Source organism: Pleurodeles waltl, chromosome 10 (genome assembly GCF_031143425.1).
Source record: "Pleurodeles waltl isolate 20211129_DDA chromosome 10, aPleWal1.hap1.20221129, whole genome shotgun sequence".
Taxonomy (NCBI): Eukaryota; Metazoa; Chordata; class Amphibia; order Caudata; family Salamandridae; genus Pleurodeles; species Pleurodeles waltl.
This window is the reverse complement of record NC_090449.1, coordinates 630,859,587-630,886,110: the sequence shown is the minus strand read 5'-3', so window position 1 is coordinate 630,886,110 and position 26,524 is coordinate 630,859,587. Positions and strand designations below refer to the sequence as shown.

Here is a 26,524-nt window from a genome sequence, read left to right as displayed (position 1 = left end):
CTAAATAACGTGGCACAACCGGTGCCTAAAGTGAGTTCCGTAAAGGTCAGTTCCATTCGGATACCGTTTAGGTATGTGGGGCGTGTATTCCTGGCGTCGATCCCTTGGATGGCCCACCTACAGGATGCTTCCTGTTACTTCAGTATCATTTGTCTTGTGCAGTGATCGGTGAATCAGTCCTCTACACTCATGCCACGGCAATCGTGCATTGTGAAGCTCAGGGGCAGCGGCCCAGTGCCGGTAGCACGTCGCATCTTAATTGCCGCCGCTGTCGAGGGGGGTCCGCGGATGCCAGTTCTACGTTTTTAAAGTTCATCCGTCGATCGCGGTATGAGATCTGGGCCTACTAACAATGGAGAGGGGGATGGACTTGTGTCTCCCCCATGTGATGCGGAGTCATTAGTATCCGTTTCGCTCCTGGCGTCTAACATCCCACGGGCGAATGAGTTCGTGTCTTTTATTATTTGCTCACGATCCAGCGCCATTTGCGCTTTTGTGGGACGGGAGGATGTTTTGGGGTTTTTCCTTTTTTTCTTCCTAGAGTTAGCGACAGTCCATTCTTCAGATACAGCGTCTTCCATGGCCGGATAGGCCAATCCTTTAGCGTGGATCCAAGTCCATGCATCCTCTGGAGTGGGGAACATTAGGATTTTCTCGTCCATGACGATTCGTAGTCGTGCTGGGAACATGAGGGAATAAGTAATGCCTTTTTCGCGCAGCAGCTGCTTAATCTTGCTATACGCGATTCTTCTGCTTTGTACCTCCATTGTGTAATCGGGGTAGGCAGTTACTCTGCTGTTCTCGAGCATAATCTGGTCAGACGTTCTGAAATGCTGAAGGACTAAGGGGGTCATTCTGACCATGGCGGTAATTACCGCCATGGCGGAGGTCGGCGGTAGCACCGCCAACAGGCTGGCGGTGCACCGCTTGGCATTCTGACCGCGGCGGTTCAGCCGCGGCCAGAAACGGAAAGTCGGCGGTGTACCGCCGACTTTCCGCTGCCCGTCAGAATCCTCCATGGCGGCGGAGCGTGCTCCGCCGCCATGGGGATTCTGACACTCCCTACCGCCATCCTGTTCATGGTGGCTCTCCCGCCATGAACAGGATGGCGGTAGGGGGTGCCGCGGGGCCCCTGGGGGTCCCTGCCGTGCCCATGCCAATGGCATGGGCACGGCAGGGGCCCCCGTAAGAGGGCCCCAAAAAGTATTTCAGTGTCTGCCCAGCAGACACTGAAATACGCGACGGGTGCAACTGCTCCCGTCGCACCTTCCCACTCCGCCGGCTCAATTCTGAGCCGGCATCCTAGTGGGAAGGTTGATTTGCCCTGGGCTGGCGGGCGGTCTTTTGGCGGCCGCCCGCCAGCCCAGGGCAAATATCAGAATCACCGCCGCGGTCTTTCGACCGCGGTGCGGTGTTCTGACGGCGGTACCTTGGCGGACGGCCTCCGCCGTCCGCCAAGGTCAGAATGACCCCCTAAGTCTCTGTCCCTATAGTTTAGGAAGCAACCTATTAGTGGACGGGGTGGAGCTCCGGGCTTTGGTGGTCTGCCCGGTATTCTGTGTGCCCTTTCAATCACTGGTAATGTGTTGGGGTATTGCTCTTTAAGTGTGTTCCTCAACCAGGACTCTAAGAACTCTTCTGCCTTAGGTTGCTCGCTTCTCTCTGGGATTCCGAGGAATCTGATGTTGTTTCTTCTGGAGCGTCCTTCAGCTTCCTCTGCTCTGCGTTGAAGTAGAGTTATGTCTAGTTCCATTTTTTGCATTTTTATTTTCATTTCTGCTACCTCTGGTTGGATGATTTTCAGTGACGCTTCAGTGTCTTGAACCCTTCCGGTTAATTTGCGGTGGTCGACCCGCAGCAATGAGACTTCCTGTACTGCGGCATCAATTTTCCCTTCGAGCGAGGATTTGGTGTCCATTATCGCTTGCATAATTTTATCAAATTGGAGGGAGTGTGTGCGCAATGTTTCATGCAACTGTAGCTGTGTGAACGATTGCGTATCTGCTTGGCCGGTCGGCTGGAGAGGGTCTCCCTCTCCGGTAGCCCCCGTTTTGGGGTGTTTTGGTTTGACCATGGTTTCTTTGTTGGCCTGCGCCAGTACGTTACTCCAGGATTTGTTATTTGCCGAAAGTTTCCGCCCCTGTCCTCAGATTTCCCTAAGCGCGTCTCCAAGTGCTCTTTGTCAGTAGTTCAGAAGGGATTAGAGTATAACCGTTTTAGTGTTAGTGTCTATTTTGATCTCTCTGAGTTCTTGATCCAACTTTTTGACTTGTAGACCCAGTCTGGTACCTCTCCGATTCTCCCTGCGCAGCAGCCGCCGCTCCTGGTCACAGCAGGACTCAGTTGGGCCCCTTGTCGTGCGTGTTGTCCCTCTTCAGAAGGAGCAATCCAAAATTCAGTACTTCGCTAGATTCCTGAAGTGCGAACATTGATAGTGCCCTTGGTGACTGCAGCGGTCTGGCGAGGTGCGACGTAGTCCGGCGCTGCACAGCCCATTGATAGCTCCGGCTCTGTCAGGAAGCCGCTATTTCACTTCCCTTCCTGCACTCATATCCTCGGAGCCCTTTGCTTGATATGTAGGAGCGTCTAGAATGCGAGGGGTTCCCTCTCTGATTAGGACTGTTGGTGCACAAGTTTAGTTTCCCGGGGTGCCATAACTGCCGTGGATCAATGGAGGGCGAACCATGACTGCCCGAGGCAATGAGGGTCAGGGACAACTCTGTGTGCCTACTCAACTGGATAATCCGGGGGTGGCGTCTTCCTCGTACCAGTTCCACTGTAGTTCCCTTTATTTACGCTGGCCTCAATGGGGAGAGATCCCTCACTCCCACATTGCGACTCGATTTGTGTCGCCGAGAGAAATGTGGGTCCACCACGCCGCGACAGTCATAAATACCCTGGGCCCAACCGGAGAAACCCCTGGCTGGCTCCCAAGTAAGCTCTAGCCCGTCGGCTGTTCCTCACACGCCGGAAGCCCTCCTGGCTTCATTCGTTATAATGCTGTTGCCTCATTGCGATCGGGCCGCCATGCGAGTGTAGTGTTCCAGCGCCATGGGGGGCCGTGGTGTTTACCTCTGGTGCCCTCTGATGGGGGCGCCCAACCCGTTAGCTGATCGGGTAGGGCGCACCGCATAACGAGGAGTCCGGGCGCGGCCGCAGATCTCCGAGCCGGGCACCCGGACGGCGTCCAATGCCGCAACAGCAGCTCCAGTGCGGGTGGGGGGCGCGCTCTATCCCTTCGTAACGGCGCGGGAGCGCTGCTCCTCACCGCCTCCCGCGCCCCCCAACACCCCGCGGGCCCTCCCCGGCACAGCCCCGAGTCTCGGTACCCGGGGGGGAGGCCGGGCCAAGGCCCCGATAGGAAGACTCACCCGCCGCGGCCGCGGGCACCAACACTGTAGGCCGCCGCTCCTTCACGGCCTCCAAGGCGACCCTGGCGTCGTGAGAAGAGTCACTGACTCGGGCAGTGGTCCCGGTAAGTGGAATAGACAGCACCCGCCTTAGATAAAGTGGTGGGTGCTGTTTACAGGATTTTCATGTGGGCCGGGCACGGAGCTGCAGTTTTATCCTGCTGCTCCGGTCGCCATGTTGGCCACGCCCCCCACTCTATGCAACTTCAGCTTGATAGAGCCTCATTATGACACCTCACGATGGATGAGGTGTGCCAGTGCTCGAGGGCATCTACTAGGTGGGAATATGAATATGGGGATCAAAGCAGAAAACTCCTGTTCTGGTTGGCCACAGGGGCGCAGGGCTCCAAACTAACTCCACACATCACTGATTGAACGGGGCACAAGTCTATGCCTCTACTGAAATAGCAGAAGCGTTTGCATGCCCACCACTTTCTGTTTGGATGGTAACAGGATAAGCCAATCCTCACTGAGGTATCCATCCCACAATTAGCCCCATCTGGCCGACCTTGATGCCTTTTTAACAGCTTAGGAAATAGGAACAGTGATACAGGATATGCAAACAGGCAAGACCCCTGGCTCTGACAGCTTCCCTCTTGAATACTATTGTAAATTTCAGGACAATACTATTGTACATTTCAGGACATCATCCCCCACACTTACTCAAGCTCTACACAGAAGCGGCTGGGAGGGGTTTCTTCCCAGCTGAACCTGGCCACTATTGTTGTAATCCCTAAGGTGGGACAGCCAGTGGAACAGTGCTCTGTCTACTGTCCTGTCTCCCTCATTAATACTGATACACAAATCTTTGCCAAAGCTCTGACAAATAGACTTCAAGGAGTCCTGGAGAATGTCATACACCCCTATCAATGTAGCTTTATACCCAACGTGAGCACACAGCACTGCATCTGACATTTAACATCTCCTTGGCCCAAGCCTGTGCTTTTCACCCAACTCCTTGGCCCTGTTGCTTGCTGATTTTGAAAAGGCCTTCAATACAGTTGACTGGTTCCACTTGGAACAGGTCCTTCAATGCATGAGATTTAGGCCAAAATATTGCAGGTATGTCAAACTCCTGAATCAGGAACCCTTGGCGCAGGTCGTCATAAATGGGGTGTTCACATACTTTGTTGATTAGACTGGGTACTAGGGTGGGGTGCTCAATGTCTCCCCTTTTTTTCACCTTAGCCATAGAACCCCTAGCCACGATAATCCATTCTGACTCCCAGGTGCAGGGCTGGGACTGGCCTGACTCTCCAGAGGACAGGATAGCGGTGTATGCTGATGATGTACTCCTTTTTCTATCTAAACCCCGAGCCTCAGGGCCAGGGTGATGGAAATCCTCAAGGTGTACGAAGAGTCCTCATGAGTTTGGGCTAATTGGGAAAAATCCTTCTTGATTGCAAAATACGGGGACAGTGGCAGACTTCCATGCCCATCCGTCATTTTAGTTTTAAATACTAGGGATTCGAGTATCTGTAATGTCAGATTTCATGCATAACCTTAATCTCCTTCATCTTTTCAACAAAATTAAAACAGACCTTAAGAGGTGGCCCAAATTGTTGTTAAACTTAGGTGGCACACAGGAGGACCGTGCACTGGTAGTGTGGCAACAATTATTGCCACACGAGATATCACCCATAGGGTAAACTCTCCCAAACTTCCTACCCTGACAGGCTAGAGAGCAACCATGGACTGGTGTGCTAAAGAAGATCTGATATATAAAATGAGAGGCTGTCCGAAGAAACATCAAAAGATACGGGGAAGATGGTGGGAATTTTATGGACTGATGATTATATCAGGAAATGTAGTGTGTAATTGTGAAGGCTCCTTGGGAACTGTGCGAATTAGAGAGAGTGGGATGGATGCAATGCTCTCTGATTGCACACCTCTAACGTGGAGCACCAGACACAGACCATGACAGTCTGCAGTGGGTGGACTGCTTGACGCAGGAGCAAATTCTGACAGTTTTCGCCTCAACGGAATAGAGTGCATTACTAAAAGATCAAATTGCAATTTGAAACCATGACTCTGTCTTGATTGAAGGCAGGGTCGACTGTGTTTGAAGAGGAGGATGCTTGGCGGGTTCCTCTGACCCTCAAGCCACCCCCTCAGGAGGGGTTCCATGTGAGGCGCATCTGTGTGGCTAACAATGAGGGCATATCCCAAGTGATTTGCCTCTGCACCCACACTTTAATGTGGCTCGGTGCAAATGCAAAGTGTTCCGTCATCAAAAAGGATCATGCCACCTTGCAAATGAGGGAATGCCTCACTGTATAATGACAGCGCTAAATGTGCACTAGAGAGATACGTATTATAGAAGTGGCTACATAAGCAACCTCAGTCCCTTCTTTAAAACCAGAGTGCCTCAGTGGTGCAAAAAATGGAGCAAATGCCTGCGGGGCACTTTTAGTAACATGACCCCTTGGTGTAATGAAGTTTACTGACAAATATCTTATGTGTGTCTACCCTTATAGGTTAGAACCTCACAGCATTTTACATTTCTATGCACTTGTCATCACTTAATAATACACACCTTAAGTGACTGATCAACATTTTGTATTTTAAAAAGAATCAATAGCAACATGTTTTGTCATTGCAATCAATTATAAACCTTCTACTAAGTGAACACACATTTAAAACAGGCTTTTGTTTGCCAGTTGCCATTGCAGCCTGAAATCAGCAGGAAACAGTTACGGAGAAGAAAAATATAGAACCTCACAGCATTTTACATTTCTGTGTACATGTACTGTGTACTGACTGATCTGATTTACAAAACTAATGATTTTGGGGTTTTTAACTCCTGTGATTTTGTATAGTAGTCAAATAGCATTTATTTTGGGACTTCATGTATACACCAGACGTGTTCCATATAGTTTAAAAAAAAATACTACACATCTTAAACGGCTGATCAACATTTTTCAACTGATAAGGAATCAAGAGCAACAAGTTTTATCACAGCAATCAACCATACATCTCCTAAAGAGTGAACCACACATTTAAAACGGGCTTTTGTTTGCAAATTGCCATTGGCGCCTGAAATGAGCAGGAAACAGTTACCGGAAAGAAAAACATGGCATTTAGTATAAAAAAATAATCATGCACAAAAAAAATCCCAGGCACGTTCTGTTAGCGCAGACTGTTCGCACAGCCTGTTTAACACAGTTAGGTAGGTGATAGTCCAATTTTATTTCTTAGGTGGTTTTGACACATTTTGGTCACCTCTAGGTGGCGGTATTGTATTTCATTTCTGCATGTCAGGGTAAACAACGATCATAGCAAACAGACGCTTCAGTCAAATGGCTGGCAACTTGCGAGATCTATGTTTTCATGTAGGGCATGTGCCCAAACATACAGACGGCGGTTACTCTTCACATTATAACGAAAAACAAAGTATTTCCTTACCTCGGGACGGAAGAAAATTTCAGGCCCTAGGAACCGTTCATAGCCTACATCTATAACAAAGGGAGTCTTGTTGATGAAATGTGTGCCCGTGTACTGCTTGATCCATTTGCATGGCTCGACATCATACTTTGTAAATTCTTTCACAATATCTGGGCAGATGTAGCAATACTTCTCCTGCATAAAAAAAAACATAAAAATGTACGTTTTCTTAGAACCGGTTTTGGCCATCTACCTAGAACAGTAAAATAAACAGAAATTATGGTAGCTAACCAGCCGGTCCACCTAACACCGCCCGCGGTATTTCGAGCATCTTCACCGCCACGGATTCCGTGGGAGCAGCCCCGTAACAATACTAGCAACAGGAATGCTCATTCCAGTCACCACTGCAGGACTCCCCAACACCCCCCCTCTATGAAGAACCCACCCGGACACCATCAGAAGCCCCTCACCCCCCAAGTAGTGACACCCTCTGCCCCCAATCCCCACTCCGAACCCCCACACCTGATCCCCATTCCGAACCTCCTGCCTCCGATTCCCATTCTGAAACCCCCACATCCCCATTCCGAATCCCCCCATCCCCATTCCGAACCGCCCCACCCTGCCCCGCCCGCCCTGCCCCCGTATATCCACGCAGGCACACATACATACATGCACGCACACATACACGCACCCTCATTCCCACACACATGCACACACAGCCACGACAACCCCCATCCCCCGCATACACGCATTCACACAAGCACACATACACTTGCATACACACGCACACAAACCCACACAATACCCCCACACTTCTCCATCCACACAAACACACACACCCATTCACGCACACAACACTCAACACCCTCCCCCTCCCCTGTCGGTCGATCACCTTACCTGGTGCTCACGGTGGACATCCGGGAGGGAACGGGTCCATGGCGCTGGCTCTGCCGCCAGCACCCCGTCACCACAACACCGCCACGCCTATTACTAAGTCGTTATAGGTGTGGCGGTGTTGTGTTGACGTGGTGGTCCCAGCCGAGCAACCTCCACCGCACCTCCAACCGCCAGTATGGCTGCTGGCAGCTCTCCACCCAATTTATGGAGGAGAGCCACCAGCAGTCATAACATGGCGGTCTGAAGACCGCCATCACTGGCATCATATAGATAGAGCCACCCTCAGGCATAGACAAATAGCAGGAGCTATTCTGAAAGGGCACCGTTCTGCAAAAACCAAACCCATAGCACCCCCTCTGTAGATCTAGGACTCTAAGGCTGCAGCACTATATGGAGTGGAATTATGGGGGTTCTGAAGTTTGATGAGCATGGCCACACCTGAGAGCAGGTTCACCAGAAGCCTGTTCTCCCTCCCCCGCAGAAGTCCTCCTATCCGCTTGACTTGAACCTGGGCAGGAAAAGCATAGTGGATAAAGCCAGGCTCAGGCCAATTGTGTTCTGGCGCAGACTCAGAATAACCCCAGAACTTGCCAACTTTGTGGAAGCACTCCAGGACATAACCATGTTGGTTAGATTCCACCAGATCGATCTGTGCAAAAACATCCGAAACATTCTCCTATCTTTAGGTTTGCTTAGTTACTGGGAACAAGCATTGTCTGAGCCAATACCACTGAAAGAACAAATCAAAAAAATACTCTGGCACTGGGTGGCACAGAAAGAGTCAAAAAACACCTCCAGAGGTTCCCACACTATGAATTTTGTGCAGTTCAAGTTAAGTCCTCTGTATTAAGAATACCAAGACTGTATTACTGCCCCTTTAGATAGGAAGCTCTATATACAGTTTAGGATTCGCTCTTTGCCATTCAAGACATTTACAGCAAAATGGTCTTCACAATCGGAACCTTCACAGACCTGCCCATGTTTTAAATGGGGTAAAGAAAGTACAGCTCATTTGTTGTTTATCTGCCTGTCTTATGCCAGGCCTAAGAGGTGCTGGATCAGGCTGGCTTTGAGGATCCTACAATCCGATCCCAGGCCATTATACGCCTGTGCTATGGCAAAACTCTTAGGCTGGATGTGGTCAGTCAGATGCAAAGCTCTAATAAGAGTTTAATCACTTCGCCTTGCAGTGTGTATTGATTAGCTAATTATAACCTATCAGCATGCAGCACTTTACATAAAGCGTACTAAATTGTGTAATCCCTGATTTTGTTGTAGACCTGTCCACTATTAGTGATAGCCTTAGGTCTAAGTCTACTGAATGTATATTTGAGCAGACTGCATGTAGCATTTTATAGAATCACCTTAAATTGTGTGATTTTGGAGCTGATGCAGATGTATCTACTACTCGCGGTAGCCCTTGTTCAAATGCCCCTAGCAATGATTTGTGTTTTTAATATGCTTCGCATTAATTAATGTGAAGTCCATTGACTGTTTATTCTTGCTAGGAGAATTAATGTAATGATCTTATACACCTGCTTATTTTAATGTATTGTATGTTATGAGTTTTATATGTTATAATGTTTCAAGAATATAATTATTCCGAAATGAACATATTTTGAGTGGTTATACATGACGTGTAGACACTTGTCAGCTATGTTTCAAAATTTGACAGAAACAGTGTAATGTTCCCTCCTTCAGAGGACAGGTACTGCTAGGGTAACATCAGCACAAGCTTTTCCAATCACAGGTCAGGTACAAATCAGTCAGCAGCAGTGCAAGCTTCACTGCCTTACAGAATAGGGACAGCATGATAGTAGAAAAGCAAGCTTATCTCTCTCACAGAAGGCAGTAACTGCAATCAAGCATTTCCAGCAGAACAGATCTAGAGGGGCAAATTTGTGCAAGCTTTCACAGAACATGTGCACTTAAAGAATGAGTAACATGTAGCTTATAGACATATCTCTAGAATGGGTACCTAACTCACTCAGAGGAATGTATAGGAGAATGAGTGAGTGAATATGGGAGTTCTGAGAACATTCTCACCTAGGTGGTGTTTCATGTCAGCATCCTGAAAATCCTGCTACCGTCACTTACAGACCTGCAGTTTGTAGTAGGTCAGTGTTATTTGGACGAGTCTCACCACAGCCTATGTAACTAGGCTCTAGGCCAGTGTTTCCCAAACTGTGGGTCGCATCCCAGATCTGGGCTACAAGCGGATTTTTAGTGGGTTACCAAGGTCCAAACTAAAAATGAAGGTGACTTTAAAATCTACATTTATCTTGCCATACTTTCTGCACTTGAAAGTGTAGAGGTCAAATGTAAGGCTACAATTTGCTGCTTATATTATTTTAGCGTAGTGACTGGTGTTTTATACACTCATCTCACCTTGCAGTCATTTAAAGAAAAGTAAAGCGAGTTATGTGACAATCTTGCTGGGTATGCACTATGAAAGGAAGGGTTATAGGATACAATTTTTAGTAAAACACAACAAATTTTAAATACTTGTAAATTAACTGTACACATTCAGTAGGTAGAAAAGCAAAAAATCATTTTGTTTTGTAATTTGTAAGTGTGATGAAACAAAGATTTAAATAGGATCAGAACAATTTAAAACACTTTACTAGGTGATGCACAAATAATAAGTATTCACTAAAGCCCGATTTCCACACATTATCATTTGTGTGCAGTATAGTTTTATCAGTAAAACAGTATTTGTGTGCAAATTTAGTTGCCGTTTCAATTGAAACTGTGCTGTCTATAAATGATAAGGCGCTATCAGCCAATGCTTTAGTTGCAGTGCAAAATCACCCACCTTATGTGTATTGAAGCTAGGTGGGTTGTTCAAGTTTGTCGTTCTAAAAAGTGGGTTGTGGTCAGTGGCGGGTGTTGACCCTCAACAGTGAGGGGGTGTCAAGCCGAGAGCCAAAACCAGTGACAGGAACTGTAATAAATCACAATCCCTTTAGGCTCAAACGCCAAAGCTCTCAATCCTGGCTCGTTAACAGATTTTATAACAGGCCGTGACTAAGAACACTGGAGTTGAGGCTGAAGGCAATGCAAGTTTTTCACAGTGCCTGTCAGTAGGCCAAAAAGATAAAAATAAATAAAATAAAAAATGTACTTACTCATGCTTCCTTGTCCTCCGTGTTGTCTTGAATACAGTCAATGTGAGCTCTCAAGGAGTCTCAGCCAACTCCTCTCTACAAATCTGGACGCTGCTCTCATGCTGCTGATACTGTTAAGCAGCCTGAGACCAGCGCCAGGAATGGCAGGAGCAGAATGCCTCCACGCTCCAGCAGGCACTGGGGGCTTGTGCCTGCTCTCCACCCAGCTAAGACAGCTATGTTCAGAGGTTTAAAGTAAACAAATCAGGCTTGCTGTTGCAAGACAGTTGGCCAAAGTGACATGTGCACTTTAAACTGGTCCACCAGTCCTCCCCTGCTGCCAGTCAGTAGCAGTGGCCCCACCCTCAAACATATTGTGCCCATACTGCACAAACATATCATGCCCATACTTCGGGCAGGATGTGATTTACTGCTTTAGCCATTGCTGGGTCTCTTCCTCAGCTCACCAGCGATCAAAATTTGGTAGTGTATTTTTTATGGAAAGCTGAACAAAGATCATGCCAGTTTTGCTCTTCCAATTCTCGCTTAGCTTCTAATTGGATGTATTTTTAAGCTTTATACAGTACAAGATTTTGACTTAAATGTTTGCGTTTGATGGCTGTTATCAATTTGGATTTGGATTTTCTGCATTCTGCAGTGTACCACATTGCAACCTTTCACCTGTTCTCTTTGTTAGTATTGGGCATCAGGAAGTGGCCAATAAGATGATCGAAAAATTCTAAATGAATATTTATGACTTTCTTGGGATTGTCCCTCACTCCAGTTGCACCCTCAAGTCTCACCAGAGTCCTTAATAAATTGTTCTCTATAGAGGACAAAGCGTCCTCATGTGCCGCCAGCCGGGCTCCATTTAAGGTGGCCCCAACAACTGGCTAACTGCAGGTCCTTAGTAGTATATCAAAATTTAGTGTTAGATCTAAATTTCTCCAAAGGGGAGGGCATGTGGAGGCAAAGGGGATAGTGGTCACTTTCTATTCTGCTTTCTACAACCATGTCTTCTACATAGTGCCACAACCTTAGCTCATTTAATATATAGTCTATACAGCTTTTGCAGCGAGAGTTGTTACATGTCGGTGCCCCATTTCTGTCAGAACGTGTTCTGATATTCAATGCCCATACTCTAATGTTAGGGCTTTGAGCTTCAGTTCACCTTTTGATAGGAAGTCAAGCTGCGGGATGCCGCATTTTGTGTCACCATCTGCAGCGAGCAAGACATCATCACTATATAACAGTTCAAATGTAGTGTTGAAGTCACCAGCTGCAATAACATATGCAGGATAGTTTCTAGTTTCTCAGACATTCTCCAGCTTTACGAGTGCAGGTGATACCCTGCCTCCTTGCATCCCTCTGGCATATGCATTGTAAGTTTCAGCAGTTGTGTGTTTGTCTGCACCCAAGCGCAACCCTAGCTGATTGGGGGAATCTATATCAATAAAATCTATTCTGCAATTAAGAGGTCTTTACCCACACTATTAAACCCCCAGAGGGATGCCCTCATGGTTTGGCAATGGCAGGTATACAAAAGGTTTGATACCCAGCCCTATATACTGAAGTAATGGAGCACATCTCCTAGAAGAGGCATATGTCAAGTCCGTTGACATAAGCGCCCCAATCTAGGAGACTCACCTTGTGGGCTACACCTGCCACATTCCATGAGACAATTAAAAACTTGTCACATTCATCTTTTTTAGGTGTGCGGGGGTTGAGGGTGAAAACTGGTGTACTAACACCCTAGTCAGATTGCAAAGCAGGAGGTTTTGACAGACCTAATTGATTGCCTTCCGCTTCATGACTGATAGTCCCTTCCATGGTGCCCTAAACTCCCAAATATTTGAACAATGGGAAGTACCTACATTGTGTAGTCAACCTATGGTGTCCAGGATAAAGCTAGAGTCAGGTTGTACATAAGGCATATAACCCTGGTGTATGCGCATAGTGTCCCCTCGATAATTAAATTGGACGACGAAGCATTTGGTGGGCAGGTCCTAGCATCAAGAGCTACCAGTCCATCTACCAGTCTTCTGTTTGCCAGCATGAGCTCTACTAAATCAAATTTAGATCCTGGAACAGGCCTCCTTTTGTACTTACAATATCCTTTCTGATGATAGATCTGCAATCCCTGACATGTTGTATCCAATGGATGACTTTATTTTTCAATGCATCATCGGATCCAAAATCCAACGATGAGTTTAGTTTGGGTACATTTATCATAATAATGAAAGGATTAGAAGGGACATCCTGCTGGATAGAAAGAGGCTCCAGATCACCTCTTCCAAACAGTATACCACCACATCTATCCTTTTGCAGGCCCTTCTTTCAGGACAATGTGGCTTGTTTTGGGTGGCAATCCTACACCACCTTCATTCCTACTACTATGCTCCCTACCTCCTTGAACACTCCCTGCTTTTGAAGAGATATCCCTTGCTAAATGTTGGAGAGGGCCCTCTACCTTTTGTAGGTGGTCTGTCTTCCCACAACCTTCTCACCACTGTACTCACCTGCTCTGCCCGTATCAGCTTTACTGAATGCTGCAAACTGTCCCATCAGCTGCTTCACCAGCTCTGACAAATGTAAGACCATAGATTTTAGTGTTTCTATTTCTTCTTTCATTTCATTAATTGTCCCCAGGAGAGTGGCAAAGTAGGAAGGGATATGTTTCAGGTTCGGTCTGTTTAGGTGTTTTATCATCTATGGAGATAGCCTCATCAGTTGCTTGTAGTGCTGAGAACCGGTTGCTGCATATGACCGTGGGCTCTAGGGGTATCTCCAGTGGAATCTCATCTAAAAGGAGTTTCTGTATAGGTGTCAATATCCCTGTCTCACCCTCGGTAATAACCTTTCGTAGAGCACTACACACTTTTTTCACTTTTAAACATGCTAGGAAGCATACGCACAAGAAATTTTGAATTCCTATTTGGGCCTTTTTTGGGCTTAGCTTGTGGAGTTTTGGTGCCATTAATTGATTCACCTTCCTCGATTAGCAGGTCAATTTCACCTAAGGTGCAGTTATCAGCTTTACTTATTACCCTCCCTTGGCTGCACATTCCCCGGGCTGGTTCAGCGGCCTTTCGTTTCCCCATGGTGCTTTGATACAATAAGCATGTTTTGTCTGACTCTATGGAACGAGGAAGAATGGTATTGGGACCAGTGTAACCCATGTCCAGCGGCACCCAGTCAGAAATGCCCTGAGTCCTGAACAGTGGCCCAAAGATGAAAACGAAAGCGGAAAAAGAAAACGAATTAAGAGAAGACTCAGCCTTATCCAATGAGGATCTCGCACAAACACTTGTTAAAACACCACCCCCCCCACAGTCCACCTATAGTTTGTGTAGCAAGCAGCCACATACTTTTGCAGGATGCCAATCTCCCAGTCACACAGAAAAGTACAAAGGAACCAAATTGGATTTTTCAATGCTTTTTGTACTTTGTTCTAGGTAGGGGAATCGAGCACAGTCAATAATGGCGCCAGTTAGGCTCGACTTGGTCCAGACTCAGAGTTCACCTCGCACAGGACTAGTGATGGGGGCAGGTGCAACATACAAATATGAACAATTGGTTACTGCAGGCTGTGTACTAGGGGAATTCTTACCAGAAACAAGGAGCAAAATAGAGCTGAAAAGGAAAAACCAAGGGGTGTGACCCAGCCCAGCCTCTTCCGGGCACAGGATGGGCTTGCCCTTGGCCCAGGCTTCGCCCAGGCGTGGCCCACTTGCGTCCAATGCTGGAGGATTTAATAAGTGCTTTTAGCGCAGTAGAAGGAGGCCCCACCCCCTGGAAGCAGCTAACTGCAGGTGCGTCTCCTGGCACCTGGATTGATGGAGGATTGAGTCCCCAGGTGCAGTATGGGTCCATAGGGATAGAATACTCCAAAGGCAACTTTCAAAATCTCCTGCATTGAGGGATTGCAAAAGCACTTTTAGTGCGGTAGAAGGAGGTCCCACCCCCTAGAAGCAGCAAACTACAGGAGTGCCTCCTTGCACGTGGATTAGAGGGGTACCGAATCCCCAGGTGCTGTCAGAGTCCATGGAGGTAGAATACCCCAATGGCAACTTCCAAAATGTCCCACGCTGCGGGATTGCAGAAGCACTTTTAGAACGGTAGAAGGCCCCGCCACCTAGAAGCAGCTAGCTGCAGGTGTGCCTCCTGGCATGTGAATTGTTGGGGGAATGAATCCCCAAGTGCTGTGAGGGTCAGTACAGGTAGAATCCCCAAAGTCAACTTCCAAAATGTCCCACGTTGTGGGATTTGCAGAATTGCTTTGTGAGTGGTAGAAGGAGGCCCCATCCCCTGGACGCAGCAAACTGCAGTGGCACCTCCTGGCACATGGATTGATGGAGGATTGATTCCGCAGGTGCTGTCAGGGTCCGTAGGGGTAGAACACCCCAAATTCAACTTCCAAAATGTATAACATGTTCAGCCAATTCTGAAGTTTTAGCCTACAGCATATTGCATGCTGGGGTTTTTGAGCCAATAATGAAACTGTTAGAAGCAAAACCACAATACACAATACAGCAATGCAACATGATGTCGGCTAAAAAAGAAAAGACATGGTAGTGGCCTGTGATATAGCACCAAAGCGCAGAGTTGTGAAATGAAAAATAAAATGTAGTTCCCGGTATCTGCCTTTTTTCTTGTAGGCAGTCACAGGTTAAACAGCCAAGTGTGTCTGAGGGCATAGACAACCGTTCAGATGCAAATGACAGACCTCCTGCTAATGGGCTAACATTAACACTCCTTCAAAAATGTGCATTATAAAAGACAATATTTATCAGAACATCGAGTGCATCAGTAGAAAGAAGTAACTAGAGAAACAATACAGAAAAAAGAAAAATATTGCCCTGTCAATCCCATTCTTCGTGCCCACCCTCAGGGTTTATGTGATTTAGGAGATGCATTTGAAATACCACTGTGTTGTGCCCTGTAGCGCCCTCCCCAGCCTGGGTACCCGCCAATGAATATGCCACACCCGGATCTATGTTTTACACGTCTTTAATCATCTGCATGTAATCACAAACTCAACATTCTAAACCTGCATTCACTTCACCACGTTCTAATACTTATGTCACAGCTCTTTGAAGGCCTTCAGGAGCCAAAAGGATCCCCCATTCATACTCACACAACACTACATATCCCCCTCTGTTAATTAAAACTTAACATTTTTTACAAACATCTACACAATCATAACTCTTCAAAGAGTCTTCTTGGCTCTCTGATTACTCGTCCCAATCGTGTCTTCTGAAATGGAATCAGCAACAGGAGTGTCCATGATCTGCATTGGCACTGTAGACGCAACAGCAGTCTAGAGTTTTCCAATAGTCCTTTCTGAACCAGTCTCTACGCTGATATCAGTATCTGATGAGTGATGAGTCACATATCTGAAATGCAAGGAATCTCACGTAATAGATTTCCAGGATGTTGGGCAGTCACCATGTGTCCTTTGCTGGATACGACATGAAATGTCTCAGCATCAAATGGAGCATCAGACTTACTTTTTCTCGGCTTGTGTTGGCCCACTGAGGTAACTTGGTCATCATTGCTCTCCCAAACATCAGCGTCTCACGGATAATTGATCTTTGACATTTATAAACTTCTGGTATTCAGCGTCACTGGTAAGAGGTTGAGTATGTTGGTTCCATGACTAATGTGTAATAATTTCCTTCAGTTTTTACAAGTCACTGTCTTGACTTATTGCAGTGACAATTTCTTCCAACGAAAAGGCAGCGCCGTGTTTGATTTCGCAATGAAATTTATGTTGGCTTCAGTAGTCTTAGAAGGTTTACCTTGACACTGTATAGGCACTCTGGAGAAGTAGGCAGCAGGGTTTCAATCCTTCCCTGGACAATGCACAATTGTTTAGTTGTACTCTTGTAATCATAGACCCCAAGGTTCAATGCGTGCAGACATCTTGGCCTTTGGATTGTCAAAGATGGTCAGCAATGTTTGATGATCTGTCACAAGTGTCAAAAGTTTTTCATATAGGAATGTGTGGAAATGTTCACAAGCTCAATTTCTCTTTTGCAGGTTGTGAATAAACATGTTCGGTCTGGGACAAACTCCCGCTTGCATATGCCACAATATGTCTTCAACCATTTAAGAGTCCATTGTGTTGTGAAAGAATTGCACCCAACTCGATCAGGCTAGCGCCAACCACAACTCCTGTTTGTAGCTTTGGATCAAAATAAGCCTTTTCAGTAGCATTTTCAATAGCTTGTTTGATTCTCTTAAAACGTTACTTGTATTCATGTGACCAGTAAAATGAAATATTCTTTTTCATCAACTCTCTCAATGGAGTACTCACAGAGGCAAAGTCTTGCATGTATCTGGAATCGTAACTGACCATGCCAAAGAATGAGCATAACATGGAAACACCGTGTGGGGGATTGGCAGTTGACAGTGCTTGCACTTTAGCTAGATTTAGTGTCAAGTCCCCATCAGAAAAGATATGGCCAAAGAATTTAAGCTTTGTCTTATTGAATTTACCTTTCTCAGCATTCGGTGTTAAATCTTCATCAACAAGTAAACAACACACTTAACTGAGAGCTTCATCGTGTTCCTTCTGTGTAGCTCTGAAAACTAATATCATCACTATAGTTGAAAGCATTCATGGCAGGCTGTATGATACGCCTGATAACATCTTGAAAAATCTCTGCAGCTGGTGATGCACCAAAACTGAGCCTTTGTATCAAAACAGGCTAGTGTGTGTAGAAAAGGTTGTAATCTACCTGCAATTCTCCTTGAGTTCCAACTGAGAACATGCTTTTTTAAATCAAGGAGAGGAGACTTTTGCACCATTCAATTGTGTTATTTCAGCAATGTGCAGACCTGGATGTCGTTCTGTTTTAGTTGCCTAATGCATATCCACATAGATGCATTGTCCTTTTTGGGCACTAACACAGTGGGAGAAACGCATAGTGTTGGACCAGTAGAACACTTAATGATATCATGCTTAAGTAATGATTTAAGTTCCTTTTCAACAGCTTCTTGCAAATTAAATGACATTCCTCTGTGTCTTTGTGCAAGAGGATGAACATCCTCATTAATATGCAATTGAAATGTCAATGTCTTAAGAATTCCTAACCCATGACACATTGAAGGGAATTGACTTACTATTTCATCAAGAGTATTCCCTTTGAGGATCACTGAGATAAGTCCAATATTAGATGCCGTGTGGAAACTGAAGCCCATATTTATACTTTTTTTGCACCGCATTTGCCTCATTTTTTGATGCAAAAGCGGTGCAAACTTACAAAATACAATTATATTTTGTACGTTTGGGCCGCTTTTGCGTCAAAAAATGAGGCAAATGCGGCGCAAAACAAAAGTATAAATATGGGCCTGAGTAATCAGGCTCTTGATGCTGTACTTTGAGGCACATGGATAGGCGCTTGCACTTTTGTTTTCTTGTGATTCATAGTCGCTACAAATTAATCTTTACTTTTCAAGGGTATCAATGCAGCCTATGTGTACATTTTAGTTTTCATTAATGTCAGTCATGGCAACTGTAGGAAACTGGCTCCCTATATAGTGTACTAAAATGAAGTACATTGTGCAGAGAGTCCAGTAGATCCCCAGTTGGTATCATAGAGGCAAAAGTAGATAGGACTAATGTTCTTTTTTGTGGTAGTGTGGTTGAGCAGTTAGGCCTATCAGAGAGTAGTGCTAAGCATTTGTTGTACTCACAGAGGCAATAAATGAGACACATACTTAAAGAGTAAATCCAAGACCAATTTAGAAAAATATATTTTTTTTTATATATGTGTCAAACCCAAGAACTTCGTAATCAGGTAAACAGACTTTTATGCATAAATACTTTGCAGTTTCAGAAACAGACAGTTTTCTGAGTTCTAGCAATGTTATCCTATGGAGGAAAAACAACGTTCAGCAAACAGATGGTTAACAATGACTTACAAAGCCAACCTCAGGGAGTTAAGGAAGTACTGGGCACTGATCAAAACCCTACCAACAGGTCACACTGGGCAGCACTGGGGTGGTCGGGTACCTAGGTGCAGTAAGGCGTCGGGTGCCCAGTGGTTTCCTATGGGGTTTGGTCTTTGTGAAGACAGGCTGCAGGTTCTGGCTACGAAAGCAGTCAGGGACAACAAGCAGGTACGTAGTAGACCTTGGGTGCACCTTTGGTCCTCTTCTCCTGTGCCCAGCGGCAATGGTTGCAGTGGTGTCTTTAGGCATCAGGTTTTCACATCCAGGAGCACTCGGGGGCAGAGGATTCTGTGTGTTGAGGCTGGAGGCATCGTAAGGGGAGTGCGACAGGGGAAGACCCAGGGGCGACATGAGATCTTAGGAGCCGGGGGACGTCGTTGGCACCGATGACCCACCTCAGCTGGAGTTAAGGGTTACAGGTGCAATGGATGCTGGAAGTGTCAGGTTTTCTCTCACCACAAGCCTGTGAGAGAGGTGGCCTGCATTCAGAGGCTGCAGGCATCTTGGGAAATTCCAAGATGGGTGAGACCACAAAGGACTCGGTCTCTGGGCAGCGGGGACCAGTGTTGGCACCATTGGTTGACTTCACCTCGGTCGTGGACATTGGGTGCAGGAGTCACTTCTGCTTTTAGGTTTCCGGGGTTCCAGCAGCTGCAGAGTCTTTTCTTTGGAGTTTCTTGTTGCAGGGCAGGTCCGCTGCCCACGGGAGACTTGAGTCTTTACTGAAGGATGAATGAGTTGGCTTCTTGTGCAGGATCCTTCAAGGTCAGCAGGCAGGGCAGAGAGGCTGGTTCCAGATCTTCTTTTCCTCTTCTGCGGGTGCAATTCTTCTTTGTCTGAGTCGTCTTAGGTTGTCGAAATCTGAGTTCTAGGGTTAAGGGTTGCCATCTAAATACTCAATTTAGGGGCATTACAGAGAGTGCCAGGTGGTAGCCAATGGGCTGACCACCTTGAGGGTGACTACACCCTTCTTATGACCACTCCCACTGGGAAGTGGTTATAACCCCAACCCTAGTGGCCTAATTCCTTCCAAGCAAGATGGAGGGATTTGAAAAGTAGTGTCCACTTCAGCTTGTCCACCTTAAGGGGTGGGACTGGAATGAAGTGGGCACTCCTCCCAATTTAACTAATGTTCCTGCCGGTGCTGCTGCCAAACGTGGGGTCAGGATAGGGGGGTTGGCCATCTCCACCATCTGGAGAAACCTGTGTGACATTACAAAGGCGGCAAGGCCTTCGAACATCCCCACCCTGGAATGTTCATTCTGCCTGGGAGAGGAGGTCACACCTCTGCCCATAGCAGGCCTTTGTCTCAGGTCCTTGAGAGCACTGGCTCTCATCTTCGGAGGCCAGAAACGCATCTGTGGTGGCTGGACCGGTCAGGATCAGTCAGTCAGCACAGTAGTAGCTGGTAGGTTTTCAGGGACATCGTTAAGGTGCCCTCCGAGTGCATTTTTTAAATAAATCCATCACTGTGGTCAGTGAGGGTTTATTATTCTGAAATGTTTGTTACCAAACATCCCAGGATTCAAAGAAGCCATCATGTAGCTTGGGAACTCGTGATGACCAGTGTCCAGCACATCCATTTAAAATGGTTCCCTGTGCACTTACTATGTCTCAGAAACAACAGACATAGCAGGGGCATATCTTCTCAGGCATATATGCCCTCACATGTGTCATGATGCACCCTGCCGTAGGGGCGACTTACACCTGGCACATGCAGTGATGGGGACCTGGCACACAGGAGTGTGTGACAGGTCACATTTTCAATTTAGCCTGCACCAACACATGCAGTCTGCAATGGGACTACTGTGTGGGTTTGGTGAGGGGTCCCTGAGGGTCGCACAATGGGTCCTGCAACTTTTAGAGACCTTCCTAAGTATCCCAGGTCCTTGGTAGCAGGGGTACCAATTCCTAGAGACTTACAGTGGTAGCTAAAGAGTTTGCCAACTGTGCAAAACAACAGTGCATTTTGGGGGAAAGAGATCTGGCACTGGGGACCTGGTTAGCAGGGATCCAGTGCACTAACAGTCAAAGCCACATAGGAAACCAGGCAAAATGTGGGGGATGACCATGTCAAAAAGGCACTTTCCTACAGCAATGGAGATAGTTCATTACATTTCTCCTCAGGCATACTATTTTTTGACACACCACTGTCGATGATGAAACGCATTGTCATTTATTCTCAGTGTAATCCTCTAACAATTTTTGAACGACTTAGGTGCTTTTTCATGTCGACTTTTCTTTGACTCGTAGTTTTCTTCGCATGCGGCCAGTCCAACATGTGAACAGTTTTCTAAGGTAAACATCAACACTGCAGTCATCTATTTCACTTTCACCTGTTATTGATACTGACAAACATTTTGACGATGATTTAGATGACAATCAACTTTGTTTAGTATCGATATGCCTCAATTAATGTTGTCACTTAGCCTTATGGGCGTGCATCTAATGTTGTTTCTGGAATGATTAGTCAATTATTTGGTCATCTCACCATGGCGCATTTACTTTTTCTTTCACCTTGCAAACCACTGCAAAATGGTTCTCTTTATGACAGCCTTTGCATATATGTCATGGCAGAAAATGTACTTTTATGTGTAAACGACAATCCGTACCTGAATACAACTTCTTACTCTTTGGGGATATCACTTTGTGCCCTTTAGCCTGGTGTTTCTGCCTGCTTTTCATGTTCATGACTGACTCACTTTGGGCACCTTGGCCTCCATGTCAGCAGCTTGTTGATCAGCACATTCTTCAGCTCTGGCAGCCATGAGAACTCACCCCTGACTAAGAGCTTCTTTCAACATTCAATGTCTTAATGAATCTGACAGCCAATCCTCTATAACTTTGAGATGTATTGCTTCTTCATCATTAAATTAATTGAATCTAGAGTGTTTGATGAGCATAGAGAGTCTCTCAATAAATTCATCAATGGTTTCACCAACTTTTTGTCATTCTTGACAGAAAATGTTCCTTTGGTAATCTACATTCGGCATTGGATTGAACTTGGTATTCAAAGCTTCTTTAATTTGACAGTATGTAGCTTCATCAGCTCCTGGCATTTGGTTTATGACTTCTTTTACACCGTCACCAGCAAGATTCTTCAGGTACTTGATAATCTTTTTTTTAAAAACTTTATTTAAGAGATTTTCCAAAATATGGAACATACAAAAGAACATAGGTACTCATGGTTAAAAACAGTACAGATATGATGCATGACTAAGCTGTAATTGCATACACATTGTACAACATTTCCCAAATGGGAAAATCTGAATAGTACATGATGGATAAAGGACATCACAGAAGCCAAAGGGGTGAGGGGGTGCAGTTCTATAACATACAGTGTTGTTCTGTTGACAGTAATGGGACAATCCAGCGAGACTATGCATCAAGAATGGTAATGAGGGAGGGTATGATGGGTCAGGGTTGGCAGGCTTAGGGGATATCAGTCAGTCTGCATCATCAGACTCCATGGAGAGCAAGTTTTCTCGTAAAGGTGAGCGTATGTCTTTGAGCCGAGAAGTGTGAGGTTGCAGCTGTGCATAGTCTTCGCTAACCTTATTGCATTCTGACATGCTCTTCTGCCAGGCAGAGTCTCTGGGGTAGTACATGCAGGCCCAGTGGAGCACTATCTCCCACATCACGAGCAGGAGGGGAACCTGGCTCTCTTTTCTGTACCTGTTTGTGACCGCCTTTATCATTATTACTCTGTTCACTGTAAAGTTTTTTATTGCATAGTAGCGAGGTACTTCTCTGTACAACCTTGCCAGTAGGTTCTTGTCCAATGATGCAAAGACTTCTCAGTGGAGCTTTCTTTATCCTCAAATACATCACACCAGCTGAAATTGTGCTTTGACTACACATATGTAAATTGTTGATTCTGCACTTCGACAAAAGCACACTTGGCACACACGAGCAGTTTGCTTGGACCACGGCAAACTCTCTTGGAGAGGACTTTTTCTGTTTAGGTGACTTGTCCTCTCTTTCATCAACATTTGTAGCGTCCACTCCAGCCTGGGTACCCGCCAATAAATTATTGCAAAGTCCAGAATCTCAAGTTTTTCCTGGAGAAATGTTTCCATTGAAAATTGTGGATGTGCAATAATTACCATAACACTTGCTATCCCGATTCAGCATAAACCATTATGTCTGCCCAAATTGGCATTTAAACATGATTTGGAATGAGCATTAAAATATCACCTACCATAGTGTAAAACTGCAAAATCTGCTTTTAATAGAATAACTTCAACACAAATTTGTATGTATGCATGCAGCATTTGTACAGGGTAAAAATTAGCCTGAAGGCAGCAGAGCACTGTGCGAGATCAAATACAAAGATGTAATCAACCAGTGATTGCAGAAGAATCAGCACAAAAGTTAACTGTTGCTGCATTGTGATGTTGTGTTTTTAGTGATGTCTCTTCAACACTCTGAACAAGGATAAGATGGTGCTGATGAAACATGGATGTTGTTTCATGCCCTGGGTGTACAGGTAGCCGTTTTAGTTTTTTCGTACTTTTTCCCTCCAGTCTGATAGTAACCTGGCTATGGATGTGCCTGAAGGCAATGGAGATAGTGAGCTTGTCAGCCAGATAGAGGAGAGCTGGTGGTGATGGCTTTGTAAATTAAGTCACTGGGGTGTACCCATGTGACCTGGTGTTAAGTGAAAGCTGGGCTTTGAATCCGCCCAGTCTATGTAATTGAGAAAGATTTGAACTAGTTGATATTTGTTATTTGTGAATAACAGGAATTCTGTTTTGTTGGACTTGAATTTTAAGTACTTATTGAACATCGAGGTCAGGATCCAGGACTGAATGAGGTGCATGCAATGTTTTATATGTTAACTGTCTGGAGTGGAGGATGCTTTCAAGTAGAGATGTGTTGCCAGTGTATTGGTGAATTTTGATGCTGTTATCGATAAGTGGAGCTCCAAGGGGCTCAATGTAGAGATTGAAGATGAAGGTGGACTAGATGGAATCCTGGCAGACTTCACAGGTGGTAGGTTTATTTTGGGTTTCCAAGTGAAACTAGTGTCAAATGGATAGGTAGATTACAAAGTTGCACACCACCAAGGTTTCTGCAGTGGTCGCACCACCATGGAAACCCACGCTGAAACCAACAGTATAAACGGAGACACTCACCTTCAGGAAGCCATACCAGTCTAGAGAGGCCATGGAACCTGAACTAGACGTCTTCCAGCTGCTCCTGCTCACCAGAACCAGGGATGACGATGACGACAGCAATCGTGAGTACACACATTTACCTGTCACTGTTGCATAGTGGCAAGGTAGCAACGCACACACAGGAGACACTTCCAAACCAGCTGGTGAGGGCGACACATACACGTACTCCTACAGTGACACGCATATTCACATACAGCCATATTCACACACAAACAGACTCAGGACACACACCGTGGCCAACACACACTACCAAAACACATACCAAGCTGCAGACACACAGCACCGGCACTATCAAACACAGCAACACACAACACCAGCAAACTACACAACTACTGCAACTCCTCAAACGCACCGTCAATACGCCACAACTCACACCCACACCTGAATACATATATACAACACAACCTAACAACAGCATTGTAACAAGACACACAATAACACAGCAATACAAAGAAGCATATGTCACATCACACAAGCACACCACAAAGCGTTTATGACATACCAATCACCTCACACATGCACACACACAGTACAACCACACAAGGGCACACCCCAATAGCCAACACATTCAATGCACACAATATCAACCTAAATGTATGTCTCACACACATACATGCCCAATACACCATAACCAGCCATCACTGCAGGACAAATGCAAACCACACACCCACACAAGCAGCTCAGACACAACAGGTAGCACAACCACCACATATACATAACACACTCACACACAATATGAAGCAGGCAAGACCATAACAGCCATAAGGAATCAAAGGCAGGACAAAGATAATAACGTTGGAACCAACAACTGGTTGGCCCAGATGTGTGTCAATAAATAATGATAAGAACAGATTAGATATCAGTATTTACAATTATAAAAGGCCTTAGACCAGTCCCAAAATGGAAAGTGCAACATGCACAGCTGGCATGTCAGACTGCCCCAACTTGACTCCTGACTGCTAAATTACCTCCATGGGTAGGGACATAAAGGGGGCAGGCAAGCACCTCAGGGTTTAAGGGGGGCAGAGGCAGGGTTTGGGCCTAGGTTTTGGAGGGGGGTCTTTGGGCTTGGGAGGTGGGGGCAGAGGATGTGGCTTAGGGGTGGGGTGGGAACATTTTGGAGGGGTTGACTTCATGGCGAGGCATGGGAACTTGTAGGGGGGACAGGAGAAGACTTGGAGGTGGTAGGTCTGGACTTGGGGAGAGAAACTGATATTTTGGGGGGGTCACACAAGATGGGAGAGGAGTAGGGAAAAGGTTAAACTCCGAGAGGAAAAACATTTTAGACACACAGGGACAGTCAAGGCAAAAGGGTTTGGGAGTGGAGGGAGTGATTGTAGAAGGTATCTTGGTGAATGTCTTGAGTGCAGGTGTGTGGAGGAAGGCTTGTGTGTGCTGGGTGTCTGTTGGGTGGGTGAGTGTGAAGTTTATGTGTCTTGGGAGGAGGGGGTGGAGGAGATGGGAGATGCCATGCTGGATGGGTGAGTGTCTGTTGGGGTGGTGACGGCAGGTATGGTGGATGTGCCGCATGTAGGTGTGTCTGTGGTTGTGGTGGCTGTGGCTTTGGTGACTGGGGTGGATGTCTGAGGGTCTGCTGTTGTGCTTACTTTGGGTAGGATTGGAGATGTGGCTGGATCTGTGAATGTTGGTGTGGTGTCTGCTGGTCTGTCAAGTGTAGTGCATGTGAAGGTGCGGGTGGTGGGGGAGTCTGTGCAGGTAGTGGGTGTTGATGTGTCTGCAGGTGGGTGTTGTCTGTGTGCATGCCGATGGTAGGTCTTGTGGTGCTTGTGTTTGACTGTGGGTTCCTTGTCTGTTGAGGTGGATGCATGCTTGTCTGTCTGTGTGCTCTGGCTGGGACGGAGAAGAGAGGTGTCGGAGTGGGTGGAGGAAGATGGAGGGGGATGGAAGCCAAAAGGTGACTGGCTGCCGTCAGTGCAGAGGGTAGAGCCTGAAAGAATCTCTTTAGGCCAGCCAGTGCACTGTGAATGCCCTCCAGGAACACACTGGTCCGTTGGACTTGTGTTGCAAGTCCCTCAATGGCATTCACGATGGTCAACTGACACACAGAGATGGACCTCAGGAGGTCAATAGCCTCCTCACTGAGGGTAGCAGGGCTGACTGGGGCAGGGGCAGAGGTGCCTGTGGTGAAGGAGACACCCACCCTCCTGAATGAGCGGGCATGGACAACTGGGTGGGGAACTACAGGGAGGGCAATGGTGGTAAAGGGGGTGGCAGACAAAGATGGTGCTGAGGTAGTCCCAGATGGGTCCACCACAACCAGGGAGTGTCCACTGGAGGAGGATTCCAAAGATGATGATGCAGAAGAACTAGTCTCCCCCGTGGCATTCCCCTTGCTCCAGGCCACTGGGACCCTCGCTGTCACTGGTCTTGTGGCCAGTAGCATCCCCACTCACCTGTGCTCCGTCTCCTTTGCCTGCTGATGCTGATGCACACAAATAGAGAGAGAGGGAGGGAGAGACAGAGAGGGAGAGAAAGGGTTATCACATTTCTTATATACACACATTTAAACATGCACAACTGCAGAAGAACATGTCCGGGCTAGGCTATTTCTGTTGGCGTTATACAT

At 46.4% G+C, this 26,524-nt stretch overlaps 1 protein-coding gene across 3 annotated transcripts in view; it reads right to left on the bottom strand.

Annotated features, from left to right (window-relative positions):
• The window catches only part of ACTR3B (actin related protein 3B), a 578,551-nt gene that overhangs the window by 214,044 nt on the left and 337,983 nt on the right, over positions 1–26,524 (bottom strand). For all 3 annotated transcript variants that reach the window (XM_069211126.1, XM_069211127.1, XM_069211128.1), the window contains exon 8: positions 6,816–6,989. In XM_069211126.1, the coding sequence (XP_069067227.1) occupies positions 6,816–6,989 (174 nt within the window). The remainder of the gene's footprint in view (positions 1–6,815; positions 6,990–26,524) is intronic.